The sequence below is a fragment of the Erpetoichthys calabaricus genome, chromosome 2, assembly GCF_900747795.2.
Source record: "Erpetoichthys calabaricus chromosome 2, fErpCal1.3, whole genome shotgun sequence".
Taxonomy (NCBI): Eukaryota; Metazoa; Chordata; class Cladistia; order Polypteriformes; family Polypteridae; genus Erpetoichthys; species Erpetoichthys calabaricus.
The window spans coordinates 252,041,848-252,064,766 of NC_041395.2; the positions used below are offsets into that span (position 1 = coordinate 252,041,848).

The 22,919-nt window shown below is 35.8% G+C and overlaps 1 protein-coding gene across 3 annotated transcripts in view; it reads left to right on the top strand.

Moving 5' to 3' along the window:
• Positions 1 to 22,919, top strand: part of exoc6 (exocyst complex component 6) — a 180,423-nt gene that overhangs the window by 127,467 nt on the left and 30,037 nt on the right. For 2 of the 3 annotated variants that reach the window (XM_051922833.1, XM_028795360.2), the window contains exons 18-20: positions 4,282 to 4,461; positions 5,164 to 5,193; positions 16,458 to 16,599. In XM_051922833.1, the coding sequence (XP_051778793.1) occupies positions 4,282 to 4,461; positions 5,164 to 5,193; positions 16,458 to 16,599 (352 nt within the window). The remainder of the gene's footprint in view (positions 1 to 4,281; positions 4,462 to 5,163; positions 5,194 to 16,457; positions 16,600 to 22,919) is intronic. The other variant, XM_028795361.2, reaches the window with a different exon arrangement.

Sequence of the window (22,919 nt, forward strand, 5' to 3'; positions counted from 1 at the left end):
AATGTTTTCTGCAGTAGCAAAAATTAATTAGTCATGTTCTTTTTTCTCATTGGACCATTTTAAATAAAATGTCAGCTTTGAGTTTTAAGTGGTTTCCATTTCATGCTGCACACACAAGAGGAGCACATAAGGGTCAGTAAGAGAAAAATAGTGACTAAACAAGGAGAACAGTGCCCATGTTTATCAAGCGTCTTTTGGAGTAAGAAAATGGCCCTAAGTGTCTCAAAAATCTAAGAGTGATGCAAATTTGGTCGTACTCTCAGGAATAGGAATAAAAATATTTTATCAATTTTCCAAATTTAGGAAACTATTCCTAACTTCATCAGGACTCAGTAGAGCTCATCAGCTTTCCTAACTTGCTAGGAGACAGCATTCAGACAGAAATTGGCACATAAATCCCAAGAAAGGTTGACTGTTTTGGAAATGCTGAACAACAATGTCCTTGTACAAAGATATCTATCGTACAGAGATGGAATAATTTTCATAACAAATCTTCTATATTATTTGATCTGTTATATCTTTGCCTGGGTTCCTCTTCTGCCTGTGCAGTGTTGTGTCCTTTTTTTCCATTGTTATAGTTGTTTATCAATGTTAATGTAACTTGCGTTAACTGTCTGTTGAATTATCTTAGCCTGTGTTATGGTCAATGTGTTTTGCCCAAGAGGCCGGGTCACCTGCCAATCTATATCTAATATAATCAATATATATAAAAATATAGAGCTGGATTTGATGGTTGTCCCCTATACTGGGCATTTTTGGGACTACGTGGTTTAAAGTTCTTTAGGGCTTGAGTCCTAATAATAACTTGATTGTTCCATCCATATGGAGAAACCATGTGCTGTCAGCTGAAATTCAAGTGTTGGTAATATCATGTCATAACCAACCATTTCTGAATTTTGCACCAAACTTTGAACGTCCTTACAATACATGAGGTAATAGATAGATAGATAGATAGATAGATAGATAGATAGATAGATAGATAGATAGATAGATAGATAGATAGATAGATAGATAGATAGATAGATATGCAGATTTATATAGTTCCCCACAGCTTAAAACAAGCTGAGTTTATGCAAATCATCATGCAAATAACGATTATTGCCCCAAGTGTAGATGAGCATGTATATGTGAATTGCAAGTGATATCACAGCATCAACACGCAGGTGTTCATGATGTAAAGTATTATATTAGCCAGCATTGTAACCCTGAAGATAAGTAGGACCAGATGGATGATAAACAGAAAAATGTCACACAGGTACGCTGAGTTCTGCATTCCGTGAACCCCTGGAACATTCACATTATGCTTACCAAGCCCTGGAAGATTCAAGAAGGTGGGCGGAGACTCCCGGGATAAATACAGCCTCGCAGAAGATAAAGGGTGAATGACAGAGACCAGGGCATGCCACAGCACTCTGGAAAATAAAAAAAAAATCAAAGCAAAATTAAAATTTATTAACTGTCCTTGGAAACATCTATACACAACTTCAGTTAACAACAGGAAGGACTGAGTCATGGCTCAGGTTCGAAGTGTCCATTTAACCTAAAATAAGCACTGGCCCTTTTTCTTTTTCAACACAAAAGAAAACAAAATGCTAAAAAGTATTGTCCAGAGAGAATGTTTGCTCACAGTTCCTCTGTTAATTTTGCTCTTTTTTTCTCCGGGACTTCATGGTAAAGTCCCGACACAATAGTTGACCCTTGAACCTGGGTTATAGGAAGTATGTTTCAGTTCCAGACCTTAACTACTGTTATGCTCAGCTACATACAAGTTGCAAATACTCACCAGTGCATTTATAGTTGGTACTTTCTATTTTCCACTAGACTGTGTATTTTAAGTTATTTACCTGTTCTGCAGTTTCTTCCTTTTCATGTTGTTTTGATGTCAGCCCTAGAGTGGTAGGCTTGCAGAATAACACTCTTATGACTCTGTTGTGACAGCAAACATCTGTGGGTCCTTACCCAAAGAACTCACTCATAACCGTCAGCAGCTCTTGCTATCTATGTCAGCTCTTGCCTCCCTTTCTCTCTGTTTTGACAAAACACTCTGCAGACTCTTGCCAAATACCATTCTAAGGATCTCACTAACACTCCTCTTTGTGACAGTTCCTGCAAAACATTACTGACTGATGACAGTTCTTTACAGTTCTTTCTGTCTCTTTTTACAACTTACTGTGCAACTCTCTGTGAAACACCTTGTGAGAGGAACGTTCTACAACTCTATTTTCAAAAACAAACTCTTTTTTTGACTGTCTGACACCTCTTATAGCCCGTTACTCACTCCAGGAACTAGCCTGCAACTCCTGCTCACACCTCCTATCCTTTTTTAGAAATTCATCCTCCTCAGCCCATGCTTCTCCACTGGCAAAGAGCCAACTTAAAAATGAGACCTAAACAATGGAAAAATATTAAGTTGTCCCAATTTTGCTGTTTCATTAATTTGTCTACAAAATTACATATACCATTCTGTGGCTTACACACAACAATACTGATGCAAATTTCATCTTGTTATCTTCATTCCCATTGTTATGGTTTTGAAGGCTTTTTGTTTTTGTTGTTAATCTAAAGATTTAGAATATGCAGAATTAATTTCTGTGCTCATTTTGTGTTTTTGTTTTCATTTTATTGTTATTTTTTCACATTATAATTTATTTTAAAGTATTACCATTTTCTTTCGTATGGACTTGTCATTTTGAGACTTAGAAAAGTTTATTGTTGTTGTTGGCAGTACATCTGTTGCTACCTCATGAAAAACAGAAATCATGTGTTGTGACATCATTACCACGACAGTATAAAGGTCAGTGTTGCATAATGTGTCCAAAATTTTGGATATGAAAACAAATCTCTGCTCAACAGTTAACTTTTTAGATTTAAGGTTAAAGAAATACAGTGTTTTCTGACATCAAGTTTGGTCAGTGTTTGAGGCTTGGTGAATGATCTAAAAGTGTTTTAGTTTTAACCCCTGCTAGTCATAGGTTACATTTTCATCTCCTGTTCCTTTTCTCTCAGTCGTCATGGTGTGCCAGTTTTCCACTGTTGGTAGAACACCCATTGCTAAGGACAATAACCCTTTAACCTTTTGTGTGCAGAGCTTTATTGTAGGCCAAAACAGAATTACATGCAGAGACTAACTTTGATCGATCAAGATGAACGTGAATAAAGTGCCTGTATGACATTTATACACAGTGCAGCTAAATGTGTTGAGGAATTACAGTAGAGATTTTTCTTTATCTTTGATTGCATTAGGCTGTGCACATGAAGAATTCAAAATACAGCATATTTCGGCCTTCAAATGGTTCTATCAGCTGGAGGGGAGAGACAGTCCTAGTTAGTAGCATTATCGAATTCTCCCTTGACAAAACTTGCAAATTGCATGCTTCTTATGAAGTTTTTGTATCCCTGGAGCATAGTGAAAATGAAAAATGAGTCCAGACTGAGCTTAATTTAGACATGGTTAAGAGTACTTTGCATCATAACCTCTACACCATTGTGCAATTTCTGTGGGAATTTAAAAACCTTGTGTTTCCTTGGACATGGAACAATAAAATGCATTGCATCGAAATTCACAAAAGTGCTCCAAAAAGTGTAAGAAAAAATAAAATCCTAGTATTTATCCATTATGCATCAAGGATATATTGTGATGAAGAATAATGCAATACTATACTGTTTGGATTTTTTTTTTCTCCATTAACTCAAATAGTGACTATGGAACTCATATTGTTCATATTAATAAGAATAGTTCTCATGTGTTTTTGTGATCTTTTGCAGCTTTCTTTGCTGGAGGAACACAACACAAATTTTGTGGAGCAATATTTAGTCTTTGTAATTTCCTATCAATTTAATAATGTATTTTTAATGTGCTTAGGATGCCTGCTTTATCACTTAGTTGACCTAGAAGAAATGTGCTTTTTTATATAAAAACGTTGCATTTAGTCATTTGAGCAAGACTGTTTCAGTCAACTTCTGTTCACAAAGCTGAGACAATCTGCATTGCATTAATATGCACCCCACTTTGTGAAAACTATTGTCTTACCACATCCATGTTGTAGCTTTAGTATTTGAATAAAAGAAGGTTTACAGTTCTGCCTGAGGGCCAAGCTTATTAGGCGGATGCGAGTGTCTAAATGGTAACATTTTTTTTAAAAGAGAATCTTTTTGGCAGACATTAATATAGTTTTAAAAGAGCAGTTTTTGTTGGTGTTCTTAAAACAAAATTTAACCTTTTTTAAGCTTTATTCTTTCTTATTAATTATAAAATACTAAAACATTATTAATATATTTTAGGATGCAAGACATGCAGCTGAAGGAGAAATATACACTAAATTAAACCAAAAGATTGATGAATTTATTCAGCTGGCAGACTATGAATGGACCATGTCAGAATCTGATGGCCGTGCTAGTGGATATTTAATGGATCTCATAAATTTCCTTAGAAGCACATTTCAAGTATTCACACATTTGCCTGTAAGTATACAAAAAAGATTCAATGCTGGCACTAAACAATGTCTAATTTTCTGTTAAATCCATTTTTTGGTATTTTGGATAAACATGCTGCTCATTATTTCTTTTTTTGCCCCTATGAATGATTTTGAATGTGATTTGAGCAGTCTGGTGCCAGATTAATAGAGTTCAGGGGTTTTGTTACTCTTCTCTCCTGTGAGGCATTTCTTATTCTAATGAAAGATATTCAAAGCTCTCCAGCTAGCAGAGTGTTTCAATTAACTACATAGGTGGCTTTTAATCCAGTTAAAAGAATTCCCAGTAGGGGAAAAAGACAATTATACTATTAAGATTGCATTACACTATACTTCTGATCCTATTTGCAGATTTAACTCATTAGATAAGCAGAGGAAAGGAAGTCTTAAGGTACTGAGCAATGTGTTAATCTAATCTTGAAAATATTTCTGTACAAAATATGATCACTTGGCTATCTCAGAGTTTTCCTGTCTTCACACAGTGGCTTTTCAAGATAATTAAGAGTTAGGTTTATTGACGTTTAGAGATTATGTATTATTTAAATGGGCAAATTACTGTTTATAGTTTATAGGCTTTCTTGCACTTAAATCTGTCTTTGGTTTTTAAATTCCTTTCTTTCCATTTATTATTGCCATCCTTTCTTTCCCTGTTTACATTTGGTTTTTCATTTCCTTGCTGGGTTCTACTCAGAATAACAACAATGACCATGCAGCAATGTCGGTAAGTAAATGCTATAAAAAAAGCCAACAAGCATGCCCATTTTAATACTATGAACTGCCTGCAAGCTTATTGCTTTTCCCATCAGGAAGTAGAGTGGGTAGGTTACTTTAATGCTTACAATATTGTACATATCTCTAAAGTCACGAATTTGGAACACTTTTAGGTCAGTAACTTCATTCTAAAAATGTTATGCTTTTTACACTTCATGATATAAAATCTGGAGAATACATACATTTAATACATTTATATGTAAATAAACATATTATTGGGTGTAAGGGTTTTTGATCAAGTATTTTTTTAAGATTTAACAGTAACTACATTCAAAACTAGATGTCTGCATCATTACTTATAGTTCCTTTTTTTTGATAAAATGCCAGAGCAGAATCAACTAATTCTTTTAACAGCAACTATACAAAATCTGTGTTGTCCCAAGCATATTCTATCCATAAATGATCTTAGCTCTAAATATTGAAAATGTGACTCATTAATGCAACTCTTTTTAATTTCTGCACACAATCCAACAGTATTCAATAAACTAATAATGTTTAGATGATGGAGCTCAGCGTGAATGGTAGTAGATTTTTCCGTATTCAATCACACCATATTTTTATGTAATCATAATTCCATTGGTATTTATTAATGCAAGTTTTACCACTAGAATTGATTTACAATTTAAGAAAGTGTCCCCCTCATTGTATTCTACAGCTTGGGGGATGGGCTAGCTATAGTTAATTGTCTTAGTGATTGGCAGGTGAAGTTCTAACTCACAGCTGGCAGTGAGTTGCTAGTGGGTAGCAGGATACTTGTCTGTACAAGCAAGATTGAAAATATGTCAATCAAAAGCCAATATAGGTTAGTCAAAGAATGGTCTCACTTACTAATCTCACCAAATGTCACCTCATGCTGTCTTTGATTGGCATAGCCTGGCAGGGAGGGATGGATGAATCTGTCACCGGCTAGTTAATTGTGTTGCTGGTCTTGCCTAACAGCAGGCATTTGACTCTTAAGTGGATCAATGCAAAACAAATTAGCAAATTGTAGTCATATTTCTCATTCAGTAAGCTTTGACTTAGCTGAATACAGTCCATAAATCATATTGACTGGCATTCTTCTAAAAGATGAAAGTTTCTTTTCAGAGAAGTAGCAAGGATCTTAAAAATAGGCAACTTTTGTGACGGAAAAAAAAGAAGTGTGGCATGAAAAGATTAATTTAGTTGACCCTTGTGGGAGTTTCCTGGGAGTGAAATGTTTCTTTGTTCTAATTATTCTAATATTTAGAAAGGTCTTCTATGCAGTCAAGAACAGATTTTATATGTCAGATCTTTGAAGAAACTTGTTTTTAAAGAGAATGCCTCATTTAAATGCTATGGCAAAAGAGGACTACCTACTAGGTAGTATGTGCTATTAAATTTAAGAGTAAGACGTATTATATATTGCTTTATTTATAACTTAAGAGATCTGAGCCAGTCTGCTCACTACCTGGCTGGAGATTCTTCCCATTTTTATGTAGATCTTCTCCTATTTCCTCCCACATCTCAATAACTTGTTAGGTCAATTAGCAACTCCAAATTAGTCCACTACAAGTGTAGTGTTTAATCCAAGGTTTCATTTCTGCATCCTTTAACTCAAAAAACAGCTACTGAACAATGAAGGAGGGATTTAATGAAAGATAATGTAAAAAAAAGTATTGAGTACTGTATATACAGAGCAGAACATGATGTAATATCCTTATTTATTTGTTTTTCTAAATTGCATGGTAATTAAGGATTTTGAAGAATGTGTTAAGCACATACTGTATGACATTGTTATCATGGTAGTTTTACAATCAACTTTTATAAATAGCATTAACAAACAATGTCATGCATTGTTTGTTAAATACATTGTTTCACCTTTCTTTTAAACACATCTATCACTATTTATCAGTAAAACAAGAGCTTAAAGTTTTTGATGTAGATTAAATTAGACACACTTTAAATATTTAAAAAATATAGCAGAGTTATAGTTTTACGTTTATCTGACTCAATACTTCTGATGTTAAATACATATATAGTGTGTATGCTATATTGTAATATGCTGTTGGCCATTCAGATAACTACAAACTATAAAGATGTGGCAAATTTCATAATTAAGATGTGCTTTATCTGTTAGATTAATTTAACAATATACAACATTGCTTTGTGAACTACAGGTATATTCACTGTTTGTCTATTCACTTGTAAAGTACTTTAGTTGTTTTTTTTACTTTTTACTAGCCCATCATAACCCACATATAATTGTCTGTGAGAAGATCATTGATTATATTTAGAGCTTGGCTGTGACCTTTATTTATGTTCATTACAAAGCTTAATTCACCCTATCAGCCTATTTAACTTGAAAGTGTGTTATGATTGGTATGTGCGTAATGAAAAACATTTTTGTGAACACATTTAATGCAATTACAAAATAATAGGGATTACAAATCATTAATCTTGTTGCATTATGTACTGATAGGATATCCATATATTTATCTGTGTTTATATATAGGATTTTTATAAAATAAGATTCAACAATATAAATACATGTAAAGCTACAATATGAGAGGGGAAAACAGTGTATTTTAATGTGTATACGGTTATTTGTGTTAAAGTGAGAAAAATATTTTTATTTTCGCAAAAATGCCAATGATTGTAATGAATATTACATGAAATAATAAACTCAAAAGTACAATATGAGTTTTCATATTTTGATTGTATTTCTTTATTAAATATAATTATTATCAAAGTAAAAAAAAACAACTTTATAGATTTTAAAATGAAAAAGCTAGATGTGCTTAAGGCCATTAATGCTTTTAACAATAATAAACCTCAAGACCCAATTGTTGAAGGAAATTAAAATGTTATTTGTAAATATTTATTAAGTATATTCCAGCAATCATTTCACATGTGGGAAGTATCTAATGGCTGGAAAATTGTGACTCCAGTTCACAAGAACAGAGGTAAAATAGATTTCAGTAATAAATCATGAATAAGTCTTGTTTCCATCCTGTTAAAAACTATGGAAACTATACAAAGAAATCAATTAGAAACATAGTTAAAATAATGTAGTATAGAAAATAACAACTAGAATTGATTCGTGAGAGAAATATTCAGTTAGCCAAATCTTTTTGGCTTTTTGAAAAGGTAACTGCAGTAGTAAAAGCAAGCTTTAAAACTTAATTTAATTTATTTAGACATCCAAAGAGTCTTTGATGCAGTACTGCACCGAAGATTAATTTTGAAACTAAAATCAAGTTATGTCAGATGTAACATGCTAACAGGCCAGAGACGAAGAGTACAGAGAAGAATGTTCCACATGGGCTGAGGTCATCAGTGGAGTGCTTCATGGTCAGTGCTTGCAACATTACTTGTTCCAGTTTATATTAATGACACTGGTTCTGATATATTTAATAAAGTTGAAATCTAGACATGGCATTAAAATTGGAAGATTCTGAGGTAACAATTAAAACAATTCAAAAAGATCTGGACAATATTTAAAACACTTGCAAAATACAATTTAAATATACAGAAGTTCAAAGTGTTCTATGTAGGCAAAAGGTAATTATAAATTCAAAATGGATGATGCTGACCTGTGTAAGAAAATACAAAGACAAATATCAAGAATTGAGGCACTTTGTAGGCAAACCCCATATAACTGAATGAAAAAAAATTCCAGAAAGGCAAAAAGCTTTTAGGTCTTTTCAGACAGGAGTTAAAATAATGACTGGAGCAAAGATGGCAGTGCTGCCCCTTAAGAAGAAGCCAGACTGGAGTGGGCGGGGCTAAGAGATAATAAGTCAGAAGTGGAGTGACTGTGCCTGACAATCATCTGAACTGTAGGAGAAAAAAGGAGGAGAAGCCTTAGGCAATTCTGCCAACCCTCGACTCGGGTGGAATTACAACTAGATGAGCTCTAAAATTGTTTCCAATCGCATGACTGTGACAGGGCCACCCCACTTAGCCCAGACCCATTGGATCAGGTGTAACAAACTGAGAGTTCATATACCCTCCAGAGAGTGTCAGCGTTGACATGGAGGGATCCCTGGCAATGTTAAACCTGAAATTTATATGGCTGAAGGTCCAAGAGCCATCATGAGACATGTGGATTCGACTCCTTGTGTAGGGTCTTCCACTGTAATGGTGCATGGTCCATCAACAGAGTAAATTTCTAATACGAGAAATCGTATAAGACGAAATAAAGAACAAAAAAAAAAAAACTCACAGCCAAGAAGGTAGTATCTTAGCTGCTGGATGGCCCATTTAATCACCAGAGCTTGCCATTCCACAGTGGCATACCTGGTCTCCCAGGCCAACAGCTTCCAGCTCAGGAACATTATTAGGTGTTCAACCCCATCAACGCTTTAGCTCAGCACAGCACCTAGACCTGTGTCCCAAGTGTCAGTTTGAAGGGTGAAAGGGAGAGAAAAGTCAGGAGTCATCAATATACAGTAGATGCCGAAGTGAGGACCTGCTTAAGGTCACAAAATGCAGTTTTGGTTTTCTCAACCCATACCACTATATTAGGGGCACGTTTTTCGTGAGATTTGTCAAGGGCGTGGCTCTTTTGGAGAAGTGGGGCACAAACTGGCGGTAGTAACTTGCTTACCCCAAGAAAGCCTTAACTTGCCTCTTGGTTTGAGGCTGGGGCCAATGCAAGATAGCAGAGATTTTAGAACACTGCAGTCTAACAGATCCCTCTCCCCCAACTATTTGGCCTCCGTTAGTCCAAGATAACATTTCTTAGAATTAATCCTGAGACAAGCTTCACAAAGTGCTAGAAGGACAGCTCGAACATGCATCACATGATCTTCCCATGTGCTGGAATAGATGACAATGTCATCAAGGCAGGTGGCACTATAGGTGTGTAGAACCATAGCACTCTATCCAGCAGACGCTGGAATATGGCAGATGCCCCATAAAAGCCAATGGGAGGACACTATATTGCCAGTGTTCTCTAGGGGTACTGAATGTGTTTTTTTCCTTGGCAGATTCCGTTAAAGGAATTTGCCTGTACCCTTACGTCTTGTCAAGTGTAGTCAAGAATTGGGCTTTTCCAGGTCGCTTGAGGAGTTCATTCACTCAAGGCATCAGATACAAATCAAATCAGGAAAATTGATCAAGTTGACAGAAGTCACAACAAAAGCTGCCATCTAACCCATTCCTGAATCTGTCACAATGTCATGTACAATCAGAGAGGTCCTGCCTGGTTTTTCATCCACTACCTTCAGGACAGACTGGATGGCTGCTTCAAGCTCCAGTCTTTGCAGGGATGTTAAATTAGAACTAAAATTTAAATTTTCCCTATCCTATGGATAAAGAGGAAGCACGGCTGCTCAGAGCAAGGGTCTCTTTCCTTCCACGAATTCAGCAGATTGACATGATAAATAAGCTCAGTTGGCTGATGATTCAGTTGTTTCACCAATTATTCCACCAACCCTATTCTTTCTTTTATCTCATAGGGTCCTTGCTAATGGGCTACTAATTTATAGTGTGAGGTAGGGTTTTGGGGTGGGGGGATTTTTTTGGGGGGGTCGAGCCTCTGTTATATAAACAGGCCTGTACTGATTATGCACAGTATATATTTTCTTTTAAAATAAGTCGAATTTTATTGAATCTGTTGTGTAACTGTGCGGTATGTTCAAGAATATTGGAAGAAGGGAGTGGCTCATCTTCCCAACTTTCTTTTAGGATGTGTAATAAACCCCGGGGTTGTCTTCCATATAAAAGATACAATGAGGAGAACTGTGTGGAGGCTTGTGTGGGATTTCCCGATAAGCAAAAAGTATGAGGTGAAGTAATTCATCCCAATTCTTTCCATCCTCACAGACTACCTTACTTAGCATTTGTTTGAGCATCTGATTAAATCACTCAAATACAGCATCAGTTTAGGATACTACACTTAGGTCTTTAACTGTTTTATGTGGAGCAATTTGAATGTATCTGAGATAAAAGGCGTCTCTTAGTCTGTGAAGACTTGTTTAGGGATGCCAACATGTGAAGAGACCCCTACTAACTCCCAAGCGATCTTTTTCGAATTGGATTGTCTCAAAGTGATAGCCTCAGGGTATTGTGTAATATAATCCACGTGGACCAGAATGTATTTATGCCCTTGAGCTGAGGGTTCAAGTGGACTATTGATATCTAATTCTATCCATTCAAATGGTATATCTATGAGGGGTACTAGGGCAAGAGGAGCTCAGCCCTTTGTAGGAATTTGTTGTAATTGATACTCTGGGCATGAGGCACAAAAACAGCGAACCTCCTCATTTATCCCAGGCCAAAAAAAAACTGAGTTTAATCCTTTCTAGTGTTTTATTGGACCCGAGATGGGCAGCTAAGAGATGGACATTAGCCACTTCACAAACCTGCCACTGTTAGTCTTTTGGGACTAACAACAGTGATCTTACCTCTCCCTGGCCTCTGGGGCATGGGAAGTGTGGTACATTGCCCATCTACCAAAACTACTGTATTTTCTGCAAATTTCAGGGAATCATCATCCCACTTTTCCCATTTAAATGAACTTGCCAGATGTCTAAACTGAAAGTATAGTTCTGAAAGCGGATCTGGAGTGACTTCCCTGGGCGGGGCATAGCAACGTCATTAGTGTGCAACATCGTCCCAGCCCTCATCTCCCATTGGGTGGATGCCTCCGTACCTCTTTCAGCCGGGATAATTCACGGCGGGGAGAAAACATGGGACGAGGATTCCCCATCCACTGAAAGGCCCAACAGGTGGGTTTACTGCTTTTCGGCTTTTGCTATAGGGCCAGGCCCACAAAATATGACAGGGTAGGGGGGATTCCACACCACAGCAAGCATGAGGGAGCGGGTCTCCCCCTGAAATGTAATCACACAAGTGATGGATTTGTACCAACGGGCTTTCCCTTGTATACATGTCAGATTGGTCCTTCTGGAAGCCCCACTTTTGCGGAAGCACACTTTGTGAGCAACAATGGAAATGTTACTCCCCGAATCAATCAGCACAGAGATTTTATAGCCATTTACCTCCACCACACCTGTACATGGAGACAAAACAGGGTTGACAAAAGCACAATACCTTCCTCCCTGAGCCCAGCTACAGTCCATAGGCTTGTCTAAGTGAGGGTAGTTGGGAATGATGTGCCCCACCTGCCCACACTTGTAGCAGCAGAAGTAAGGAGAAGATTTAGGCTCTGTATTGTGCTAGTGGGGCTCATTTCTTTTGTCACGATCCCGTCAAGGTTTTTGACGATCATCTAGCTGTTCCGAACCCTTGATTTGCATGGACAACACGAGACGTTCAATTATCTCAATCAGAGAATTCATGTTTTTCCACGCTTGTCTGCAGAACTATTGGGCAAGACACTCAGGGAGCGAATTGATTGAATAATTGCAAGCGGCCGTCTCTATGATTTGCTCAGACAAATTAATTCCCAGCTTTAGCCAGTGCCAGAGCTTACCCCATAGCTCATTTGCTTGCCAGCATGTAAGTTGCTCCGGACCAAATCACCACTCACGGCACCGTTTAGCCTTCAGGTCCACAGTCATGCCATAGTGAGGATCTCTGACAACGGATTGTAATCCCTGGCTACTCGCTCATCGAGGTCATTCTAAGCCATCTGAGCCTCATCTGTCAGGAAATGAGCCAGTATGTGCTCCCAATCCCTGCGTTCACAATGACGCCTTACCACCATTTGCTCAAAGGTGAGGAGGTATGGCTCAACATCACCCTTGGGACAGAGGGGTAATAACACTGGGAGGGGCCCAATGATGTTTCCTCACAGAGTGCCATCCGGATAGTTAGCTGGTTTTCGGACTCTGCCAGTTGAGTCCTCTGGTTTCACACCTGAATCCGTAAAGCCAGGACCTCCTTTATCAGGGCAGCTACCAACATTGTCAGGTCTACTGGTTCTGACATCTCCAATAAAGATCATGCCGACTGTACCACTGTAAGGAAATACAAAGACAAATATGAAGAGTTGGGGCACTTTGTAGGCAAACCCCATATAACTGGATAAAAAAATAATGCAAGAAAGGCAAAAAGCTTTTATTTCTTTTCAGACAGGAGTCAAAATAATGACTGGAGCAAAGATAGTGGCACTGCCCCTTAAGAGGAATCCCGACTGGAAGGTTCAGGGTAACCCAGAAGTGCCGTCAGTGTGACTGACAGTTGTCCAATCTGTAAGAGAAAAGGGAGGAGATGCATTAAGCAATAGCACCAACCCCAACTCCGAGTAGAATTACAACTAGATGAGCCCTCAAGTTGTCTCCCAATTGCACATGTGTGACACCTGTTTGAAGCAATATTTACTGGTTTACATAACATTCTGATTGTCTAGGGAGTGTGCGGAAGCAGTTAAGAAGACAAAAAAAAATGCCAGGTTATATTGTGAAAAATGTTTAATATTAATTAATCTAAGGACATTATTTCACATGCACTAGTAAGAACAGATCTGGCGTACTTTGTGCAGTTGTGTGTGGTCTTGAGAACTCCATAATAGTTATTCTGTCCTAATGCCTCATCCAGTTAATTTTGAAAAGGTTGCCAAGGTTTCTGCTTCAACCACATGACTCAGTAGTTTGTTCCAGAGTCCTTCAACACTTTGTCCAAACAAGTGCTTCCTTTTATCTGTCTTAAATGCACTTCCCTTTAATTTACAGCGTCTACATTATTCACTATATAAAAACTTGGCTGGATTAACTTAGTCAAGGCTGTTGAGAATTTTAAAGTCTGTATTACGTCCACACTCTTAAAACTAAAGAGCTTCAAATGCCTTTAATTGTGCAACATGCTGTTTAGTCCAGGGGTACAGATGGTTTCTCCTTTCTGAAGTACATGTGCAGCTGTCTTTTTTGCAGCATGGAGACCAGAACTGCACAAAGTTCAGTGTTTTCCACAATATTACCTGACTTTCTCTTTGCCTTTTTAACTTCTTAATTTAGCTATTATCTATCCAAATAAGCTTGATAAATTGAAAGATCTATGAAAATTCTTATGTACTGTAACAGATACGGTATGCTTAACTTTGCCTTAACATATAAAAAAGTAATATTTCTTTTAGTCAAACAGATGTATAAATGTAGATATTAATACTCTAAACTCATCCTGGCTCTGAGCAACATTAAAACATTTCATGCTCAGGTGACTTATGCTACATTTGAATATGCCTGTTGTGCTTAAACTTTAAATTGTGCTATCCACACTTTTCACATATACACCATCAGGTATTTATTGTTGAGAAGATACATATTCTTTTAAAAGGGAGTGATCTCTCCGTTAACAACCAAAATAACTGCACATGCCAGAGCTGTAGATATTACATTTAGCTCCTTTAATTAAATACTAATGTGCTCAATGTTATTTATGAATTTCTCTTATAAGCTAAAAGCTGTACAAAGATAAACATTAAAATGGCAATTGTTCTTTTTCCAATAGTGAAACCTCTGTGTTTTCCATGAGCACATCTTTTATTTCAGTTTTCTTTGCAAGACATAAGTGCTAGTTAAAAACTACTTTAGAGATTAAACATGTATTCATTCATTTTATATTAATCATGGTATATTTATCCGCATTTAAATAAATTGAACATTAGAATTTTGCTTGACAACCAATTCATCTACAAATACTGTTATTGCATTACAGTGACAGAACAAGTATAGCATAGAGCTGATTTGATGGATCAGTACATTAAACAAAAATGCAATACTTAATCCATTAAATTAAACTGACATTTCCATCAAGTATCCCAGCCCGATTACACTGTAATTAAATGAACTCTGGATCATTCTTTATTTTATCATTTTTCCATCTCATATTGGTATTGCCTTGCTTGGGGAAAAGAAAAAGCAGGTCTCTCAGTGCAGTTACTTTTGAAATTGGGGGACCTTTAAGCATGCTTGCATTGCTTTATTGCTTATTTCATTTTTACCAGTTGCCTATTGACATCTCAAATCTACCGTTTATTTGTTTCTGAGTTTAAGCATCTTATTTAAGTATAAAGTCCGTTTTAATGTACTGACTGACTATCTTTTTACAACATTTTCTGCTTGCCTTTCTGAATAACTGATGAAGAATATTTCAGGTGTTAATCTTTGTCACCATTAAACAGTTATAGTCATACTACTATGTGTCTTTTCTCAGTATTTGCTTTTGCCTGTTCTTTCCTGGGTGACACAGTGGTGCAGTGGTTAACCCTGCTGCCTCATGGATCAGTTGTCCTGGGTTTGAATCTCATGCACGATTGCTCTCTGTGGGTTTCAGCCAGGTACTCCAATTTTCCTCGCACATCCCCAAACGTGTGCATGTTAGGTTAACTCATGATTCTATATGGACTCTGTGTGATTATGAGTGTGTGCAATGAGTGACTATTTCTCACCTTATTTATGCCCAGTATTCCTGGAGTGGGTACTGGCCCCTTCTGACCCTGATTTGGATTAAACCTATTTAAAATTGTTATATTCATATTCCCTTCCCCAGAATAATATTGGTAAAGCTTGAAAGAATCCTCACAATATCGCACTTAATAAAATAGCTTTTTATGTCTATAAAAATTTCCATAAGAAACAAGCTATAATAACTAAGTTTTATTAAGATAAAATACATGTTTATCTTCAGGGGACAATTATACTGTTTATGCATTTCTGTTAACATTGATTTTTGTTTATGAATTCTGTATTCCTTTTCCAGTAAATATGGTACTATATATACACTCATGCACTAAAACACTGCAAACATTTAAACTGTATGAAATAAATCAAACAAAACATTGTACTTTGAATGTTGTATCCTGAATGCAATCCTGTGGTGCTTTACAAGTTTATTATCTTACATTTGTTTGATTATTTCTACAGATATGCTACTGGCAAATTAAGAAATTTCCTTGATCATAAAGTGGGTCAGGGGTGGGGAGTAAACCAGCAATCTTGGGACTGCTAAGCCACACTTGCTGCCACAAAAGTCTTTTAAGTTATACATTTTATAAGATAATAAACATAAGGCAAACACTGTATGTGCTTAAGATAAAAAAAACAGTTTTCTTCACATTAATCGCCATCAAACACCAACATCTGAAAACACGATCCATAAATTTGTAAATTATTGTTGCAGTTTAATGTGTGAGTTAATTGTAGGTATTGTTTTGCTCCTGTAAAAGAATAAAGTATGTGTATTGAAATCAAAATAAGACCTATTATACCCTTATGGCCTACTTTTGTGTTTTTAAGCATTTCAACACTAAGTGATACATTGTTTTATATCTTTATCTTTCTTTAGGGAAAAGTAGCACAAACTGCTTGCATGTCTGCTTGCAAGCATCTGTCCACATCATTAATGCAGATGCTCCTCGACAATGAACTGAAACAGATAAGCATGGGAGCAATACAACAGTTTAATTTGGACGTCATACAGTGTGAATGTAAGTATGAATTTGTAATGCAGAGCAACAATGAAACTTAAATAGCATGCTCAAAAGAATCCCATCACTTGTAGCAACTGTTTTCTGTTTTACAAACTTAAGAACATAGTAACTAACTATACTGCTAGAGCTAACATAGGCTAATCCTCCTGGTCAAACAAACTGCAGTGCACATATTGCAGGTCCAACAAGAAAACGAAAGACAAGTAGCGTTATAATAACACAATGATTCACAAATTTAATGTAAAATCAATACAAAGTAATAAAAAAATTAATGGCATAGTATAAACTTAAACAATAACCTTAAACCTGAACTTTTAACAAAATACTACTTGAGCAAGTACAACCTGAATTTGAATGACATCCTAAAAGGCAAGTTGAAAAGAATGCAAAAAGAAAATAAGGCCAATGTATTAATTATCAAATTTGCATAGCATATTAGACACAGAAATGTCATAGTAAGAATTAAACGATCGAAGCAACTGGTAACTTTGAATGGACTGCTGAAGACTGATTTAAATAAAAGAATAAGCATCTCTTAAATGGGCATACATAAAACTTGTGTTAAAACTCCATAAATACTATCCTCAATTGTTCATCACCATCAACAACTTGATAATTATACTCTATGTTGTCCTCCTGGTGTTTAGAAACTAAGTCCTGTTTTTGGTCTTTGAGTTCTGGTTTCTGAGTGGTGTGATTTTTGATTTGACCTTGGCTTGTTCTGACTATATTTATCTCTCAATTCTTGTCATTAAAGAATACATGGGTCCTTGGGTTTCTGTTTTTTCCCCTTGTATTTGTTTTATAAAATCACATCTAGGTAACTGCTATACAGAACAACTTAACATACACTAAATACTACCATGTTTTATGTTAAAATCAACTTTAACACCATCCACAACCTTTCTGGAGAGCTATGAACCTACTATGTAGTTTTCACTCCAACGTACTCAAGCTTCTTAAAGGTTAAAAGAGGTCTAAAATGCTTACATAAGGAGAAAAATTAATATAGTGTTATAGTGAGTGAATTATTATTTTTTCAATTAAAAATAAACAAGCAGATATTGTATATGATACCACATCATATTTTTGACTGCACAATATTACCCCTTCTGGTAATTCTCCTCTACTGTAGGTGGATTAGGAGTAATAGTGGCTTGAATACACTTCAATACAATACACTACAAGGTACAATACAAGGCACAATTTTTTCCCACTAAGGTCTGAGTGTGGAGCATTTTCAGAACCATGTGATGAGACAAACAACTGTGCTCACAATTAGTGTCTTGACCTGTCTACCCTTTATACAAGTCAAGAGAATTAGGCACAGTGTTGTATTTTTAATTGAATCTCACCATAATACAAATACTCATAAGGAGTATTTATATCTTGTCACTGATCGAGCTTCATTCTTCACCTAAAGTCTGACTGAAATATCATTTTTCAATGTTGCCACAAATCACCTAAGATTGAACATTTTAGAAGAGAGTGGTAATGTGCAGAAATGTTGCATATATTTACATTCTTGCAAGATAGTGTGTAGTTGATAGTAAAATTAAAGTAAGATTAGGAAGACCTGGTACTATCGTTTAACAAAATATTTGACCTGAATAAAATAGAAGAAATGGATTGCTGGCAGACCGATTTTGAGATGTAAATATCTGAAAGATGTATGTATTGTATATTATCAGTAAGACATCCGTAAAGGTCCCATTGCTTTAAAAAACTCATTATGTTGTGAATATTTTAATTTAGGGCAGCACGGTGCCTCGCAGTTAGGAGACCCGGGTTCGCTTCCCAGGTCCTCCCTGCGTGGAGTTTGCATGTTCTCCCCGTGTCTGCGTGGGTTTCCTCCAAGCGCTCCGGTTTCCTCCCACAGTCCAAAGACATGCAGGTTAGGTGGATTGGCGATTCTAAATTGGCCCTAATGTGTGCTTGGTGTGTGGGTGTGTGTGTCCTGCGGTGGGTTGGCACCCTGCCCGGGATTGGTTCCTGCCTTGTGCCCTGTGTTGGCTGGGATTGGCTCCAGCAGACGCCCGTGACCCTGTGTTCGGATTCAGCGGGTTGGAAAATGGATGGATGGATATTTTAATTTATTAGTCAGGTTTTTTTTAATTCTGCTAGCTATTCATCTGGTCATATGGCTTTCTAGTTCACAAACTGTCAAGTGCTTGAATACACAGTACATTAAACTGTGGAGATTTTATTTAATCAGAATAGTCTTTGGTAAGAGCCTCGTTTTCCTTTTGGTGAGAGCCCCATATATTTTATATATTCCTTTATGTAATGATGATAACATCTAAAACAGGGAAGCAGGGTTATTATTAATAAAAGATAGATAGATAGATAGATAGATAGATAGATAGATAGATAGATACTTTATTAATCCCAATGGGAAATTCACACGTAGCCAGTTCAGGAATAACTATTGCCTTGGATATGGAAAAGGAAATCTCCATGTGTTAGACATGTTACGGTCCTTGATAAAAATGAAATTATCAAGGCCGTCTCAGACATTTCAGGTACAGTTAGAGAAGCTCTACAGTATCTAAAGCAGGATTTAATAGAGAATTAAGTCTGGTGCCATTATGAGCTTTTGAGTGGTTTATATTAGGTATTAAAGACAGAATGAAAGTCTTTATCCTCCCTATTTGCTGCATATATGCTAGCCAAGATTAATTAGTTGTATGCATTTTCCCATTAATTATAATGTAGCATCCCTTTGAATAGTAGATTACCTCAGTAGTTGTGAATCATTATTCTAAGTCTTCTAGTTTTGTTATAGTTGGAGTGAAATACTTGGCCAAACCAGCCTAGACAGAGTTGTAAAAATGGATCTCTTGCAGAAAGAATAATTTTGACATCACTATGATCATCAGTATGACTAAATGTGATACTACTCTCTGATTGAGAGTTTTAATGTTTCAATGTGCAATGTGTAAAATGTAATGATTTCTTCATGTTATCAAATGTTGTGTTTTAAAGTACATATTTTTTCATAAAAGAAAATTAAAACATTCAAGATGCTGGACTTGATGTAATCTTGATGTTAAACACAATGAATGTAGTTAAAGTAGTAGTTAAATGAAGTAAAGTTAAATGAATCTGTAGTCAAGGAGTTTCATTTGACTTTAGTATAAATGTAGTATCTGGAAGGTCCAACTTGTGGTAGTCAGTATGGCGACTTAACATACACAATGAAGATACTGTAAAAGAACAATTCAAGCATCTCTGAAAAAAAGTGACTGAAAAGCACAAGTCAGGGGATGGATACAAGAAAATATCCAAGTCACTGAATATCACTTAGAGTCCAGTCAAATTAATCATTAAGGAATGGAAAGCGTATAGGACAGGTGTAAATCTGCCTGGAGCTGACCATCCAAAAAAATGAGTGAAGGAAGAAGACTATCAAGAGATAGACCTATGATAACTCTACAGGAATTACAAGCTACAGTGGATAACATTGGCAAGACAATGCAGACAACAACTGTTGCTCAGGTTCTTCCCCAGTCACAGCTTTAAGGAAGACTGGCAAAAAGAAAGCCACTGTATATCTCAGAAACTACATTTTTAATCTCATCAAGATTAATTCGACGTTTTGTCTTTGCCAATCCCCAAAGAAAATCTCCAAATTTCCAAAGAAAAGTAATTCAGATTGGATAAGATTTGCCTAAATTATTGTTTGCCAAAGCAAATTTATTTAACTCATGGTATTTCTGTTTTTAGGATTTCGTTTATCTCTAGAAAAAATCACATTTTCTAACTTTTCAATGAGCAGACTGAAGTCAATTGGAAAACAAATAGTTTTCATTTTTTGAAGGAAGTAAATCACAAATCTAAAGTTTCTGATCTCTAAACCAATTTTCAATGTGATCAGAAAAATGTTCTTTTAATTTGGAACATAGAAGCAAAATGTAAGCAAATATAGCTGTGTGCTTTGAGCTGAATGTAGTATATTAACAAAAACTGTTGAGCCTATTATTATACAGACTAGATATGTTTATTATATTTTCCAAATCCCTGGTCCACAAAGATTTTCTCACTCTTCTGCTGGCCCACGAGTCATAAAAACTACTGCTGTAAAGCACATATGCTAATAGAACTAACATTTTCAAGCTTACACTTTTAATGGGCACGTGGCATTATATTGGGTTGAGCAGGTGTATAGCAGGTAAATATAATCACCGTGAAAAACTGGAATTACAATATGTCCAACAAAATTGTATCACTGATGATGACAAATTGGAAGGTGTCTCATTTTTTTCTGACCATATATGAGCACTGCATTTTCAGATGAACAGTTTTAATTTAAAGACATTATGAGTTACTTCATATCTCATACCATGGAGGTCACAATCATAAGACTCCATCATGTCTTTCACAGTTTTGACATCAAAGTGCCATTTCCATCTGAGCACTGCTTTTCAGACAGTTTTCTCCTTTTGGTATTTAAAGTTATGGAATGGGACAATAATTTAATGAAAAAACTGTGGTAGGAAAATTGCCCAGTTTCTTGTTTTTTGCCAGCAATAACAGTAAGACTGACATACAATCACTAGTTATGCAACAACCAAGCAAATTATGTTTCACTTTTAATTAGGTATTTTACCTGAAAATTGAAAATTATAGCTTATGTCAATAACAAAGTTCAAACAATGAAAATAAGTGACCTGGAAGTCAAAGGAGACATGTGATTTATTATAGTAAAGTATACAATTTCAAATGCAAGCTTTGTTAATAGTGGATTTCCACCAGACGATGTAATTATAGCTTTCAACAAAGTAAAATAAACTGATACACTTCTAAGTCCCAGAAGAAAATCTGACAATCATTTATAGTAGTAAGCTGTAAATACTGATATTAAATGGAGTGATATTTAATCACTTCACAGAGATCAGATCTGTGGTATAAAAAAAAAAATCTGCAAGCCTAAATTAGCAGTATGCTGTTATCTTATAGCTTTAGCCACCAGGGTTTCATTTTTTGCTTATGTCAGTTAGAGGTTTTTTTACATCCTCCATGCGTCTGTATGGGTTTTCTCTTGGTACTGCACTTTACTGTCATGTTAACTTAATTAGCAACTCTAATGTGTCCCAGTATAAATGAGTGTGGACATGTAGCTAGTCTATAGGGTCAAATTGTTTAAAAGATAAAAAAGGGTAAAAGGATGAAGTTCTTAACAGATTCAGTTCATTTAGTTAATTCAGAAAGTGTTGAGATTAATTTTTTTGTGTTATGGAAAGTGCATGTACTAAAATGTTCTACAGCATGGCTGTCTATAGGTTAGGTGTGTTTGGATATGATAGATTGCTTTTGCTTCCAGTAATAGACAATATCATTATTTTTAAGTGCTTTTGGCTTACATGTATATCCATATGTGATTTACAAATACTACACATTTTTAAGGGCAAGCCTGTAGCTCCAAGGGATATTTTGGTTATGGTAACATGATATAAGACATGATATATAAGACAAGTATGGTATAACATATTTTTTATTTTACCAGGTAAAATATTATTAAATACATTACTTATGTTTAAACATAGTTGAAAATCACAAACTTTTTATTGCCTCATCTCCAATAATCTACTGTAAATCTCTTTATACTAAGTAAGACTTGTTGCTGTGCCTTTTGTATTTCGAACATTAAGTGAATTGTGGCTTCTTTATTGTAGGGGATGTTCTTAAAACATACATTTTTTTAAACTAAAGTAGAGGCATACCAAGGATTGGCTTTGTTTTTAGATTTTCATTCACAAGGTCTGTCAGAGAAGCATTCCAGGCATCACCATTTTAGCTGTGATTTATGCTAAACTCTTTTCCCTCCTCCGGCCGTCTTCTGTGACATTCTGGGATTAATGGTCACCATAGTGACATTTCCATTAGCACTCAGGGTGTGCAAATAACTCACCAGTGGCAGGTAGCTTCCTACTGTAATTGATAAATGAGTTTAGGGGTTTTACCAACTCTGGAAGGATGATGTGCTGGAACTTACCATCAATACAAAGGCTGTCACTTTATATACAAAAGGATTTTACTTTCAAAGGAAACACTACAACCCATTTTGAGTGTACCACTTCAAATAAGTTCGTGATAAACTTTAGTCATCATTTCATAATATTTTGGAAAATATTTGATATCAAAAAATAATACTATAAATAAAATGGCAGTATTAATTTTTATGTCTTTTGCAGAACACTAACGTATAACCTCTGTAAATTTATTTTAAGGGTAAATAAGGAATGTTCTTTTTTATACAGTACTAAAAATAAGTAATTTTTAAGTTTTTGGTTTAATGTATTAGTGTTTTATATTCA